This window comes from Sturnira hondurensis, unplaced genomic scaffold (assembly GCF_014824575.4).
Source record: "Sturnira hondurensis isolate 20B ecotype Veracruz unplaced genomic scaffold, ASM1482457v3 Scaffold0019216, whole genome shotgun sequence".
In the NCBI taxonomy this organism is placed as follows: domain Eukaryota; kingdom Metazoa; phylum Chordata; class Mammalia; order Chiroptera; family Phyllostomidae; genus Sturnira; species Sturnira hondurensis.
Genome location: NW_028091847.1, coordinates 879,757 through 894,287, shown reverse-complemented (window position 1 = coordinate 894,287; position 14,531 = coordinate 879,757). Strand labels below are relative to the sequence as shown.

At 54.8% G+C, this 14,531-nt stretch overlaps 1 protein-coding gene across 15 annotated transcripts in view; it reads right to left on the bottom strand.

The window, feature by feature from the left end:
• Positions 1-14,531, bottom strand: part of IGF2BP2 (insulin like growth factor 2 mRNA binding protein 2) — a 154,079-nt gene that overhangs the window by 274 nt on the left and 139,274 nt on the right. For 9 of the 15 annotated variants that reach the window (XM_037027550.1, XM_037027549.1, XM_037027544.1 and 6 more), the window contains 5 exons: positions 10,498-10,566; positions 9,500-9,616; positions 6,514-6,588; positions 4,974-5,105; positions 3,269-3,382 (listed from right to left, as the gene is read on the bottom strand). In XM_037027550.1, the coding sequence (XP_036883445.1) occupies positions 3,269-3,382; positions 4,974-5,105; positions 6,514-6,588; positions 9,500-9,616; positions 10,498-10,566 (507 nt within the window). Of the gene's footprint in view, positions 1-133; positions 2,008-3,268; positions 3,383-4,973; positions 5,106-6,513; positions 6,589-9,499; positions 9,617-10,497; positions 10,567-14,531 lie in introns of those variants that run through there. The other 6 variants (XM_037027543.1, XM_037027545.1, XM_037027547.1 and 3 more) reach the window with 1 other exon arrangement.

Below are 14,531 nucleotides of genomic sequence, written 5' to 3'. Positions count from 1 at the left end.
GCCCGCCTCCTCAGAGGAGCTTCCCAGCCCTGACCGTATGCCGCCCCGTCCCCAAGTCCCTCAGAGTTCAGCTGATGCTTTGGGGGGGCGCGGGCAAGGCTTGTTAAAAATAAGACACCAGGACACCAGGATCTTGTTAGCTGGATATATTTTTTTTTGTTTGTTTTTGTTTTTGTCACAGAACACTGTTTGCAGTAGAGGAAACGGGCATTGCAGTCTGGTGGTCAAACGGCTTGTTCACAGAAACCAGTCCTTGTTCAGCCTTCAGCGCAGAAAGCCCAATGGCGCGCACCCTATTGAAATCCAGGACATCTCCGACATTTTCTCTCTCTGTGTTTCTTTGTTGGCTTTTTTTGTTTTTACTACCCATTTTCAATGTTTGTCCAAAAGAAGGCCATGGAGGCTCTTGGCTAGCGGGAGACAATCGATCGGAACAGCTGTCCCACACTTGGACTGGCACCTTCTCCGGGCTGGCAGCTGGTGTCTTATTTTTTTCTCCAACTCATTTTTATTAAAAAAATAAAAAAATGCTCCAACTATTAGTTTTACAAAATCTCTAAGGGAAACACAAGAGCAAGGTGCTGAGGTAAAAAACACCTGAGGTAGCTTTTTTTTGTGTGTTTTTCTCGTTAAAAAAATCTGTCAATTTAACGCCCTGGGCCAACGACCTCATGTAAATTGCTATTTTCTTCCATGTTTTTTTTTTAAAGAAAGAAATCATTTTGCTGAAAATTGATGGCTTATACACCAAAATGTAAAAAGACAAAATATACTCCTTCTTTGCAGAATTTTTGTTTGGTTTGTTTGACGGGTTCCTGTTTTCCTCTTCCAAAATGCTAGGACAAGTACCATTGACTCTTGTTCTTTTGAGTAACCAAGTGTGAGTTGTTGAGGCTGGTTTGTGTGTTTCGCTTTTGTTCCTTTTGTGCGATGTGATACTCAGAGCACTGCTTTGCCTGGGGGTAGGGGGTGCAGACAGAGTGGAACTGAGACAGAGGGGATGCGGGAATTTAAAAGAATGGGCGGGGAGGGGTGGGGAGAAAGGACACGGGAGAGAGAAACAGAGAGAGAGACAGAGAATTATATAGCAGTATGCAAAAACCAGTTCGAAACCTGTGAAGCAAAGAGAAATGGCCGTGTGAGCTAGACAGGGATGAGGAGAGACGGAGTCTCCCCTTCAGAGCGACGGTATCCCTTCCGTTGACATACACAGGTGACCCAGAACTGCGGGGAGCGGCTTTCTGCCGAGACTGCCCTCTGGGTGAATTTTGTGTGTGGGCGGTCTCGGAGCTCCTCACTAACCCACTGGACCTCCCAAAGAATGACTTTATTCTTTAAAGTCTAGAAAAGCCTGCTTTCTCTTTACAAAGAAAAAAGAAATTAATACTTGATTAAAAATTGGAGTTAGTTGAGTTATTTGATATATTATTTCTAAAATATATTAACGCTGCAGGCACCCTGTGTAACCCACAGGCCACGTAGCTTAACATCTTTCGCCTTCTAATATGTACACACATGTACAGAGACAATTTCCCACAGAAAAAGAAAAGGGTGTGAATTTTGCTTTGCTTTGAACACATTCACCTATGTTAGTTCAACTAAAAGGGATAGCGTGGTGGGGGTTAAGGAGAGATCCGAGTGGATGGTGAAGTGGATGGCTGGGAAGCCTGCAGAGGCCCTGGGGGGCAGCAGGAGGCTGGCCGATGGCCCCGCCAACCTCCGCCTCCCTCCCGCCCCCCTCCCGGCCCCTGGGAGTCTCAGGGCCTCTGCGGAGTCCCCGGCGCCCCCGCAGACTTCTCGTTCCTCAGGATGGTCTTTGGTTTGCTCCCAATGTGGTGGCTGTGTTTGGTCTCGTTCCGTCAGGTGTTGGAAGGGCTACATTCATCCGTGGTTGTGCTGGTGCCTGTGGGAGCCTCACTTGCTGCGCTGTGAGGCGACTCCCTGAGGATATTTCTGCTCCTGCTGCTTCACCTGTTGCACGATTTCCCTGATCTTGCGCTGTGCAGTCTGCAGCAAGGGGGCGGAGGTGACAGGGGAGAAAAAGGAACCCAGTTCTGAGGATAAGCGGTGGGGGGTGGGGCTTGGGGAAAGGAGGTGGTAGGCTCAGCAAAGCGTCACACCCACCCACTGAACCCCTTCCATGGGGGCCTGTTCTGCCTGGAAGTACTGTGGCAGAGTTCCTCTCCCCAACCCCAAGGCTGCTGGTTAAGGATTAGGGGGTTGAGCCCCCAAAACTTCCAGTGAATTGCTGGACAGGCCAGGGAGCAGGAGTAGGAACCAGTGACCGGGATGCTCCATGCTGCGCGCCTGTGTGTCTCAAGTGACGGGGGAGAATGTTAGGATTATGACAGTAAGTGAGATGGGGGCGCAGTGATAAGCTGCAGCACACACCCCACTCCGAACAACTGAAGAAAACAGGTGAACCCAAGCTTGACCCGTCACCCCAGCCCAGTGTTCCCACAGCAGAGAGACCCCTGCACATGCAACTGCAGGGACCTGGTGGCTCAGACACACCACAGGGAGCGGCTTCTCCAAGATAGTCAGGCCTCCCAGCAGAGGCACAGGCTGGGGAAGGCAAGCCAACAGCTCAGAGGGACCTTCGGTGTAAGCTTAGCTTAGCCTGCCTTCACTGGCTTGAGGCAAGGACCAAGAGTGCTCTATCCCAAAACCCAACCATCAAAACGCACAGAAAAGCACCAGGCCACAGGGTGCGGAGCCACCGAGCCACCGGCCGTTCAGAAGGAAGACAAGCAGCTGTGTCCTGATTGGGGGGGGCGGGGGGGCAGGGCGGTGTCAGAGTGAGAAGGAGGATGAGAGCTAAGGGACACAAGGGTCTCCTGTGACAGCACTGATGCTGAAGGGAGATTTCGGGACCCAGGCTGGTTCTCGGGGACCAGCTGGGGAGCCCCAAGGGTGAGCCCTTGCTGGCCTTGCTGGTGTGTGGCTCCCAGCAAAGCAAGGCTGTGACGGAAACCTGAGTAGGAGGGTGAGGGAGCCAAGATCTCACACCAGAGCATTTCAGGGGCTTGACGTGTGCTGGCCTTGACTCCAAAGTTCTATACTCCTCTTCCAGCGCCTCTAGCGTGCCTGGGGCCAGCAGTGCGGAGTAGGCGTGGAACAATCTCCCCTGCCCTGCAGGCTGTGCCTGAAGAGCCAGGGAGAGGTTCTACCCGTGGGGGGTGGGGGGCGGGGTATGTGCAGGGGCTGTGGCTGCCAACAGGCCACCGACAGAGCAGAAACGAACACCAGACCCTCATGGTGCAGGTACCTGGCTAGCAAAGAAATGCCCGATGATTCTGACGATCACTTCCTCATTTTCATCCGGCGTTTGGTCACGAGGCACGATGACTTCTGCACTGGTTAAGTTCTGCAGTTCATTCACCTATGAAGGGAGAACGGGGTGCTCAGGAGGAAGCGGGAGCCGGGAGTGGTGGAGGTCAAGGAGGCTGGAAGCGGCTCACCTGTGCTTCAAGCTGGCCCACCCCTGCCCTGGTCACACGGGGCCATGCTCGTTTGGACCACAGGAGGCCCCATGACAGGGAGACGGAGTCCAGCCCCTGAGTCCACAGAGCTGCTTCTGGGGCTGAACCCTCAGTCTGGAGATGCCGCACTGTGGTTCCCGCACATGCTCACAGTGACCCCGGCTGCCCAGTCACTCAGGGATGGAAACTTCGACTGGACATTCTCTTCCGGGTGTCACCCCTGAGTCAACACAGTGAACTTTCATTTAGAAGGATGCTCTGCTCTCTTCCCTGATCTTCATTTGCATTCCGGCCTCTGAGTCTTGCTTACGCTGCCCCCACCCCCGGGTTATGGTATCTCTCCCTGCCACTCCTGGTTCCTGGTCCACCTCTTTGTGAAGTCCCCTGCTCACGCTGATCTTGCCTCATCTAAACCCCCTCTCCGGCACTCGGGCACTCCACCCCTGCCTCCCTGGGACTACACCTCCCGAGGGCCTGTGCCTCGGCTCCTCGCCCTGTCCCAGTGCTCAGCACGTGCACATAGGGGGGACAGCTGACAGTCTCTGGACACTAAAGGACTCAGGATTCTACTTCCTGTGGTCTTATCTGCTTTCAACTTGCCTAGAGCTCGGGGTGTGTGCAGGTGGATGTGGGCGGTATTCCTGGATAGAGGGACTAACGTGCACACCAAGCAGTTTGATTCCTTTGCATAAAGGCATCTCACTGTATCTAGAAGTTGGCTTTGATTCCTCTAAGGGTTTTTATGTAAAAAGAAAATGGGGCATGTGTGCACATGCACACACACACACACGCACACACACACGTAGGACCACAGAGAGCTCCCAAATTCCTGCCTGCTAACACGGCCACCTGCCCACCTGGGTCTGATGGGCGGCTTATTTCAAAAGGCTGAAGAGCTCATTCTCCGGTGCTTTTCAAATTACCCTGTGGTATGGCCCCCTTCGGGTTAAAAACCTCGATTATTTTGTTAAAAACTGTCTCCTTCTCGCCCGCCACGCTGCTGCTGAACTAGCTCCGTGGCAGCAGGTGGCCGAGTGTGGAAACAACGGGAAGGCCGGGGCTGCAGGAGGGTGTCCAGGCCTCGGGGCAGCCGTCGGGAGGATCTGAGGAGCAGGGGGAGGGCACCAGACGTGGCGGGGCCCGGAGCCCGCGAGTCAGTGAAGACGGTGGTCTGCCAAGAGGGTGCCACTCTGGGTGGGACTCCACTCGGGTCAGTTCCCTGGGGCTTTGTGTGGATATAAAGCAGCAGGAGGCAGCCTCCCCGTGTTCAGGGAGTGGAGACCGCTCCCCAGCATGAGCTGAACGGGCTGCAGGCCCCCGGTGTTTCGGGCACACACGCCGGGCTCCAGGTAGCAACATGGATTGGGGCCCTCGGCTCTGGAGTGCTGCTAATTATATTTGTGTTCTTGAAGGGCCGCCCGTGGGGGCCCGGGAGCAGTCCTGCCAGGCAGGGCATCAGTCCGCAGACAAACCAGCTCAGAGTGCACTTACGGTTTTGCCGCCCTTGCCGATCACCCGGCCAGCTGTGGAAGAGGGCACTCTGATGTGGGCCTCCAGCTTCACCTCTTCTTTGGGGTTAAAGAAGTTTTCTTCTTTCAGTTTCCCAAAGATCCGCCCCTGGGCCTGAGAGTAAGATGGGACTGATGAACCTCACAGCTGCCTACCACCCGCATCAGCAGTGCTGCTGCTGGAACTGTGAGCCCAGCAACGGCACGCCCGAGCCCCAGACTCACTCGGGCAGGGTCGGGGGGGCCGTGCACCCCGCTTCAGCTCAGGCACGGGCCTGGCAGCGCCGCTCCGGCCACATCGTGCAAGGTGTGCACGAGTGGCCGCGTGTCTCCATGGTTTGCGCACACTCACACCTCCAGGCAGCTCTATGTCAGGGGTGGTGAGGGGCAGAACCGTGTGTCATTTCTGCAGCCCTAGCACCTACAAACGCCTGCACGAACAAATTCACTCGGGGAATCCTTAACTTACTTCCTCCCACCGCGGTATGCTCAGGCCTGGGTACTGAGGGACTGTGGTGAGAGTGGCGGGGATGGGATTCAATGAACCTGATCTTGCTGCTTAACGTCTAACTGCAAAGCCAGTGTAGCCAGGGGGTTATTGTTCTTAAAAACAAAACAAAACCCTAAAAACTTAAAAAACGAGTTGTCATTTAAATTACCTAAAATTCACCATTTTTAAGAGTACGCCTCAGTGTTTTTTGGTATATTCACTTCATTGTACAACCATCACAGCTCTCCAGGACATTGCCATCCCCCTCCCCAACAAAAACCACTATGGTCAGTTGAGTCCCGGCCCCTCCAGGCCCCCACCCCCTGGCAAGCACTGCTCTGCTTTTGTCGGCCTGGGCTTGCCTGTCCTGGACATTCCACATATGTGGAACCATCCAGTCCGTGGCCTTTTCTGCCTGCCTCCTCTCAGTGTGGCCTGTTCTGGCTCGCCCACGCCGTACTGAGTATCGGGGTTTCGTTCCTCTCTATGGCTGCGGGATAGTCTATTTGCGGGTTATTGTTCTGGAGCAGTTCCACATGTGTTAGTTTTAGCTTCTCAAATTTTAAATATTTTTAATGATGAGGATTATCCTTTCATAAATATTTCTGACTATTAGAAAACTCAAGTCATAGTTTTCCTTGGGGAGAGAAAAGGGCAAAAAAACCCAACCAAACAAAAACCCAGTGCGCCCACCCCCCCCTTGCAGCTGGGAGGGCAGATGTGACTAAACGGGCCTGAAACATCCTTCCTCACAAGCACAGCTGAGGGGTCAGCACCAGTCCAGAGACGGCGCTGCTCGAACTGGGTGCCGGCAGACAACCTGCTCGCCCCAGGGAGAGAGGGAAGGAGGGCTCCAAGTGGAGGGAACAGCCTGGAGTGGGCAGGCCAGGGGGAGTCCGAGACTAGCAAGTAGCAAAGACGGGCCTTGAACGTGCCTCTGACGTGGCTGCTGCCTGCTGAACGGCCCTCTGTTCCCCCAAACAGGCTGCCCTGTGCTATGGCCTGCAGGGCTCAGGTAGCCTTTGGCACTGACCTTGAACTGGGCTTCGGGGGGCCCGGTGATGATGACCATCCTTTCGCTGACGTCTGGGCCTTCCGCTGGGGCGATCTGCAGGTCATGGGAAAGGACAATGCTGCTGCAAGGCTGTGCCCCAGCCCCCGTGGACCCTCTCTCATCCAGGTGGCTGGCGCACGCGCTAGCAAGGGACCACCTGGCTCTGCCTTTGCTTCGTCTGACCCCTGCTGCCTCCACTCTGGGGCTCGGGAAGTCGTGACCGTAGTGCGGGGCCCATTTTTGGAGTTTGGCTGCCCAGGGAGCGTTGGCGGCAGGTCAGCAGTTACTGCCTGTCCCTGCCCCGAGCACCAGCAGGGACTGGCTGCCTTCCACCAAGAGAGTCAAAAGCTCTAGGAAAAGGGGGGTACAGACTGTGCCAACTGACCCGGGGCCCAGGGGGTAGGAAGGCTCAGTCCAGAGGCCTTAACTTGGAGACAGCTCACAGGAAAGGCAACTGAGTTCTAACTCTCAGCTCCCAGGGTGGCCAGCTGCCCGTGGCCGGGAGCTGGAGCAGGTGAGGCTAGGAGCCCGGATGAACGGCTAATTCTCGATTCACGTTGACCCAATCAGTTCTGCCGTCCTGTCTACTTCCCGGTAGCTCACAGCTGCCTGGGTCAGATGCTTTGAGAAACCCCCCTCGTCTCTCAAAGGTCCAGCATCCACCAGCCCAGACGGGAGGTCTGAGCATGGCACGTGACTCTAGTTTCACAGCGGCACTCCACAGGCAACCTACCCCCCACCCCCCAGGGCCAGGAACGCAGACCCGTTTTAGGACTGAAGCAGATGGCACCCAAGAGGTGAGGCGACTGCCAGGACTGCAGGGCTGCAGCAAGGCCAGGCACCGGGCACCCCTGGCTGGCAGTGCCGACAGAACCGTGTGTGGGGTCCCGGAGCCTGTGGACCAGCTGCGGTGCAGCACAGGGAGCCATGGGAGCTCTGTCTGCCTGTAACCACAGCATCTCTTAGGGAGCACCTTGCAGCCTCGGCTCCACCCCCTTCCCACGTGTTAGTTAATTAGAAAGCTGTCTCCCTGCCTCTCGGCATCAAACATGCCATTGGCTGTGGCCTCGGAAGCCTGGAGAGGCAGCCACTCGGGGTTCCCTGGAGTGAGCCCTGGCTGCAGAGACAGATGCTTTCAGAAGCCTGTTGGAATGAAGGGAAACTAGCAAGAACTAGGTTGATTTTAAAAAGCAGGAATCTTCTCTCACATACACTTGGCTTCTCTCCTCTTCCTTACTGCTCCGGCCAGAGGCAGAGGCTGAGGAAGGAGCAGGCTGTTAGCTCAGCATAGCAGACATCCTACAGGCCACCAGGCTACAGAGCCCAGCTTATCCTCCTGGTCCAGGCCTGCTGTCTCTGCCCATCACAGAGGTCACCAGCAAAGTGACAGCCACCCCTTGACCTTCTGGGACATGAGGATTGGTGGGGGATGAGCCTGGTATAGCAACCAGGCTGACACAGTGGGAAAACCCAGGACCAGAAATTGGACAGCTGGGTCCAATCTTGGCATTCATGTTCACTAGCTCTGCGGCCTTGGCTACATCACTGACCCCTCTGAACCCTGGATCCTCAGGCACGGTGGTAAATGGACAGCTACTGCCGCAGTTAACACAGGTGCTCAGCAGAAGTTGCACCTGAGAGGCAGGCCCTCCACCTGCCTGCCTTGGCTGAGTCCTTCTACCTCTCTAATGTTCCCTTAGGGGAAAAAGGGAGGATTTGATGAGATGACCCCTCAAAACCTTTTCAGTTGAAACCCTCTCATTCTATCTCCTGAGTGGCATCTCGGACCACAGGACTGAACACTGGGAAAGGCCCTTGGGGTGCAGCCAGCCCAGTGTCTTCCACACCTTACCAGTCCCACCATGGGGGCCGGGCCAGCATGGCTCGGGCCAGGGTCTCACCTGCAACAAGCCTGCTGGATGCAAAGGCCCCGCCGCACCCCCCCACTGCCCCCCCACACACCTGAGGGCTCTCATCCAGTCTATCCACTTTGCAGAGATAAACGAGGCCTGGATGGGGAAATGATTTACCTAAATAAAACTATTTTACGGTCTCACTGCGATCTTCCCTTTGCATTACTCAGAATGTTTTGTTTTTGGTTTTTTCTCCAGCACACTTGCTTCGGGAGAAATTCCAGCTCTTCTTGGAGAGAAAGTGTAAGCCTTCTTTCTCTCCAAGTCATGCGACTTCTGGTGCAGAATTCCGGGCTGTCCCGTGGCAGCAAACTGTTTTACGTAACAACGGAAACTCTGTTTCCGAAAGTGTTTCACGAGGCTTGGGACGTGCTCGGCATTCTGCCCGTGAGTCAGAGCTGATAGCTGGACTTGGAGCAGGACCAGGGGCGAATAATCCTTCCCTTTCAGCTTCTCGGACATTCTTCACAGTGTGCTCGAGGAGGCAGGATGTGGATGCGAAAGTGCAGCTTGCCTGCGCTCACAGCCCTTTCCATGAATCAGGGGGCCTTCCTTCCCCAGCCTCTCTGCAGCCTGGGGCTTCCCATCAGGGCATCACCAGCCCTTTGTTTACCTAGGTTTTATCACCTGTCGCTTTCAAAGAGGTTTGCATTCCAACTACTTTTTTTCAGAGTTCCAGGGTTTGTGAAGCGAGACCACTTAAAGCATCAAAGCGCTGCAGCCATCTCAGTATGAGATTATCCACTTAAACTCACTCCCTTAGTTTGGGGAAATCCCTCCCCTTTCAGTGGGAGGACAATGGCAACCCAAGGGATGGCTTATCTGTTACGAATATTCGTTTTCTAATTCAGTTGTTTAAAAATAAGAGTGAGAGAGGTCAAGATGAGAGCAGAAGGAAAGTTCTGGAGGCCGATTTTTCAGCTGGTGAGGGGATTACCCCCAGAGGGCATGGGGGCTGCCACCCCCTGAAGGCCGATGGAAGGAACAAGAGCCGAGGGTGGGGAGCAGGGGGTGGAAGGGGCTTGATGGGTGGCTGATGAGAGCAGCTTTACCTTGATGGAGGCCCCCGCGAATCTCGCCAGCTGCTTAATGTGTGCCCCTTTCTTCCCGATGATCGCCCCCACAGCCTGGGTCGGGATGAAGAGATTCACGATCTCCTGCTCCGGATACTGCAAGGGCGAGACAAGACAGAAGACATTCCAGGAAGTTACCTGGCATCTACTTTGAGCCACGTGGTGGGGCGGCCCCAGGACTCAGAAAATGGCCAAAACGGTGCCTGGGTTTCCCTGCTGCCCAGGGATCTGCAGGTGGGAAACTCGAAGAAGGAACCAGAACATAAGCAACCGAGACACAACAATCAAAACGCAAACTCCTTTGAGCCTCTCTGCATTGGCTGGACACAGAAAGTTGTCGATTCACAGGTTTTCTGTCACGTAGGAAAGTGTTTCACTGGTCTTCATGCAGTAAATCAATGAAACGTACAGGGCCTGAGCACGGGGCTCAGAGCCGCTTGGTCAGAGGGAATGGGAAGCTGCCCATCTGCCTTGCAGCCAGGAGTGACATTTTCACTAGAGTGGTGCCAGATTCAAAACAAGGCAGCCACTAAACCTGCCTGGCCACAGCCCAGAGGGACACGGGTGAGGCCACAGGGGCCTGTGCTGTAGGGGTGCACAGAAATAGAAGGACCCTCTTTGCTGCACCTGCTTCAAAGACCTTTGAAAACTCTGGCCTTTAGCCCAACAACAGCTCCCCATCCGACATGCTGACCACCCATGTGCACCAGTTTCCTGCCACCTGCAGGACTGTAAGCATCAGCAGGACCGGGACCGGGACTGGAACAGACCGGCGCTTCGAGGACCCACTGGGGCTGCGCCGTCCGGTGTACTTACAGCCTGCAATGAGTCATCCCCGCACGACCTGGAACCACAGGGCCCGGCGCCCATAGGCGCTCACAAGCGAGCGCTCACCGGTCAGTCCGCCCAGGACGACGTGGCGCCAGCCCTACAGGTGAGCGAAAGGGGAGGATGGGGCCGAACGGAGGGACACTTACGGAGTGGTGATGCGGGAACGGGCCGAACTGGTGAGGGGGATACAGGCTGGAGAAGTATCCGGAGTGCGTCTGCAGCGTGAGAGAAAGCGCCAGTCAGCGGTGCCCTGGGGGACGCTCACCAAATTCGGGGCAGCAAGACTGCTGCGCACCACAGCTCTCCGCACCGCCACCTGGCCTCGCTCTCGCCCTGCTCCACCTTCCCCCCCCCGGATGCACGGGGCTGCGCCGAACGTTGAGCGCTTCCAGCTGGGCCCTGCTTTGGCCTCCTGGGAACTTACCGGGGAGCTAGTGCACACGCGGGCACGGAGGCCCACTCACACACCCGCAGGGTCAGAGTGTGCAAGGGCAACACCCGAGACGTGCACAGAACAAGCAACCTGCTCCTGGGCAGTCAGACCAGCGAGCTCCATCAGAGCATTTGGGAGGGAAGGGAGAGACTGAGAAGAGAGAAACTCAAAGAGAGGCTGGGAGGAAAAGACTGAGTAAATGTATGGTGTGGGAGTGCGGGGAAGGGGGCGCAGGGACGGGAAGGCTGATGTGGACGGAAGAAAACAGAGCTATTACGGAACCTACATTTAAGGAGGAGCTGCTTTCCCTACTGAATAGCTACTGGTACTAGGGTTTGTGATAGATACTTTGTGTCTAAAACTCTTCTAACCCGCACTGCAGTCCTGTAAAACAGGACTATGTCTGATTTTATATATTCTTATAGGCAGGACACTGGCCAGAGTCCCAAAGTCTAGCCAACGGTATTTCACATACGGCCAAGTACGCACTGCCATGCCTGTCACCGGCTCCGAGCGCCGACCCCTCGGGCCGCCCTGCAGGCCCACCTCCAGGAAGGTCGCCCCTACGGCGGTAAGACACGGGTGGGCTTGGCAGCGAGGGGTCCAGCTCTCGCCTGACGGCCCCGGAGCAAACCTCAGGTACCCTCCACCTCCCGAATCCCCAGCCCCCCAGCCGGACTCGAAGCTCCGGGTCACAACTTCGCCTTTACCGCACATAGGGACAAAATGGAACTGTCCCCCATTTTGAGCTTGGAGAGTGGACTGGCCTTGGAGGAAGAGAGATATAAACACCGTCGGGCGTGTCTCCCAAGGGTGCTCTAGGTGCGGGGGGGGGGGTGGTGGTGGTGGTGGTGGTGGTGGTGTCGGCTTATGGAAGGAAACCCATTTCTGCAGGAGCCTTTGCGGATTATGACTTATAAGATGCAGTGGCACCTCCTGGCCACAAGAGGGGGCGACGAGACCAACCTTCTCTGGGTCACCTCCCCTTTTTGAAAGGACGCTAAAGGACCAGGTTTGGCTGACTAGGTCCTGCTTTTCTAGAAGAGCATCTGCTCTGGACCCATCTCTGTGCAGGTCCCTGTTCTGGGGGTTGTCCTGGGCCATGGGCGGCGGGCGGAGAATTCCTGCAGGGTTTCTGCTCAAAGTTCTACCTTGGGGAAAGGACACTTCTGCCCCCTTCCCACCAGGACAGCCTTTTCTTCAGCCCTTATCTCAGAAATAATTCTTTTTTGAATAGTAATTTGCTTTTTCCTCACAAAAACTCAGGTGAAGCCAAGAATACACAGGCCACAGTGTGCCTGCTCTTCTGGGTTCAAATACTAACAACATAAACACTGTCAAGTTTATATTTACTGCTTTGTATTCACGAGTTACCACAGCTGGAAAAGTGTGTGGAGAGAGCCCTGAACTCAGCCATCAGGAGCTCGTTCTACCTGAGGCTCTGCCATCTGTGTACACAGGCTGGTTTCTCGAGTCGGAAGGCTCATAAGACCTGACACTGAATCACAGACTCTTTACAAGTTGGAACAATTTATTCAGCCTTGCTGAGCCTCACCAACAAGTGGATTAAAAGAATATTTAGATCTTATAAATATTGTTGAGGGGTCATTCAGTCATCATTCAGGCAAAAGGTGTTGGAGCACCTCTCACGTGTGAAGCACTCACTGCTCCAGGTGCTGGGACAGAGCCACTCAGAGAAGGCCGCTCTGCCACCTCGGGTCTTATGTTCACTGCGGAGGCCGCCAAGTGCTGTGGAAAACACCCTGAACAGGACGACGTGAGGAAGGGATGCTGCAGCGACGAGGGGTGGGATGGTGGCGTTGGCTGGAATGATCTCGGAAGGCTCCCGGAGGAGTGGCCTCTGAGGTGGGAGGAGGTGGGGCTTCGTGCAAGGCACTGGGGAGGGAACATTCAAAGCACAGTTCTTAGAGGTCCAGAGATAGGAAAGGGGTTGGTCTGTTTGAAAAACAGAAAGAAAGGAGGCCCTCAGAGCAGCAGCAGGAGTACATACAGCAGGACGTGACGGGAGGCAGGCATGATCTGGAATGATCTCGGCGAGGTCACGCAGGGCCTTGTAGGCCTGCTTCAGACGTGGATTTGACCTCAAGTACAAGGGATGCCACCGAAGGATGCTACATGGCATTCAGTAAGGTCACAGGAATGGAAAAATCTATCATCAGGCATTGTGTGGCTGAATGAATGAGCACTTACTTGTACCAAACAAGGGGCTTACCAGAGCATACTTTCTAGTTCCCACTCGCCCAGGCTTGCGGGGCATCTACAACCTCGGGTGGAAAAGGCCTTTGCAAACATGCTTACACAGAATAGTCAGAAAAGTCGCCTATCAATAAATGTTCTCCTTAATGGGAAAGCAGGTTGTAGCCATTTGATGAAGTAAGGTCCTAGGGAAGGGGGGGGTCAGTGTGGAACCCCCAACCCCAATATGGCAGTCGGGCTCACGGTCTCAATTTGAGGGTCCCAGCTGTTTTCTGATAGAGAAGCTACTTTGAGTGTTTCAAAAGCGTTACGACATTGGGGAAGGGGACAGGAGGGTCCACGGTGAAGTTGCCGCTGCCAGGGGCGCCCCACACCCTGCCAACAGAGAGGCGGCCAGGGAGTAGCCACTCTAATCCGCGGTTCAGTTCCCATTCTGAGTTTGGGGGAACTGGGGTTTGCTTTTCCTCAATGCCTGACTGTGCTGAGGGGCAGGGAGAGGAGCACGTATCAAACACACTTGTGTAAATTACAGAGGGGTTTAGAAACAGTTGGGCTGCTTCTCCTGGGAGAACTGTTGGGTCCTCAGTTTCAGGCTGTTTCGTATGACCACCTGATGCATGACTTAGGTGCTATTCTGCGTCACGAAGAAATCAGGGGAGAGGCAGTGGAGAGGCCGAGGGTCAGGCGCTCACCCTGGGAACTGGGGATACGAACGTGGGCCCGGGAAGGGTGGCAGACATGACTGGAGAGGTCAGGGTCATAGGCAGAGCTTTCCAAGGCTCAGAAGGTGCACTGTTCTACCCTAGTTTGTCAGAGTCCCTCCTTACATTCCCGTTTGTCCACCTCTGCGTGCTCTCCTAAGACAACCTCTAGAGCTGACAGAAATTGGTAAGATAGCCACGGTTTGGTGGAGGCAGAGCCACAGTTTGAGCACGGATCTCTGTCTGGTTTCGCAGCCCACGATCTTAAACCACCGCACCCACTACTGCTCACCTGGAACATCCCCAATTCACTGCTTGGGCGGGGCCCATGGTGCATGTTATAAGAAGGCTCTAATATGTTTAGTTATCAGGGCTCTGTTGAGTTTATGTGAATACATAAAAGGAAAATTAAAATTCCTTAGACGTACGTAGAGAATAATGGCATGAAAGAGGGGAACGAAGCAAACAAATGACCCCCTGTGCATTACTTCAGGAAAGAGGGAGCATTTCTGCTTAAAGTCCACCTGGTTTCCTGGTGAGACTCAAGAAGTGGAGTGGACTGCGATGAGAAAACGCCAACCGGAGAGCTGGAATGATCTCAGAAATTAAAAACGTGATTAGCGAACTCAGAACTCAACAGCACCATATAAACAGAACAGACACCACGGAAAAGCCAAGTGGTGCCTGAGAAGATTAATGCCTTCAAAACAGAAAGACGGAATTACAGACACGCAGGGAGTGAAAAGGTTACCCGTGAGGTGGGAACGCCACAACGAGACAGTGCAGTGGAGCCAGGAGAGGCAACTCTAAGACGGATCACCGAAGCAGG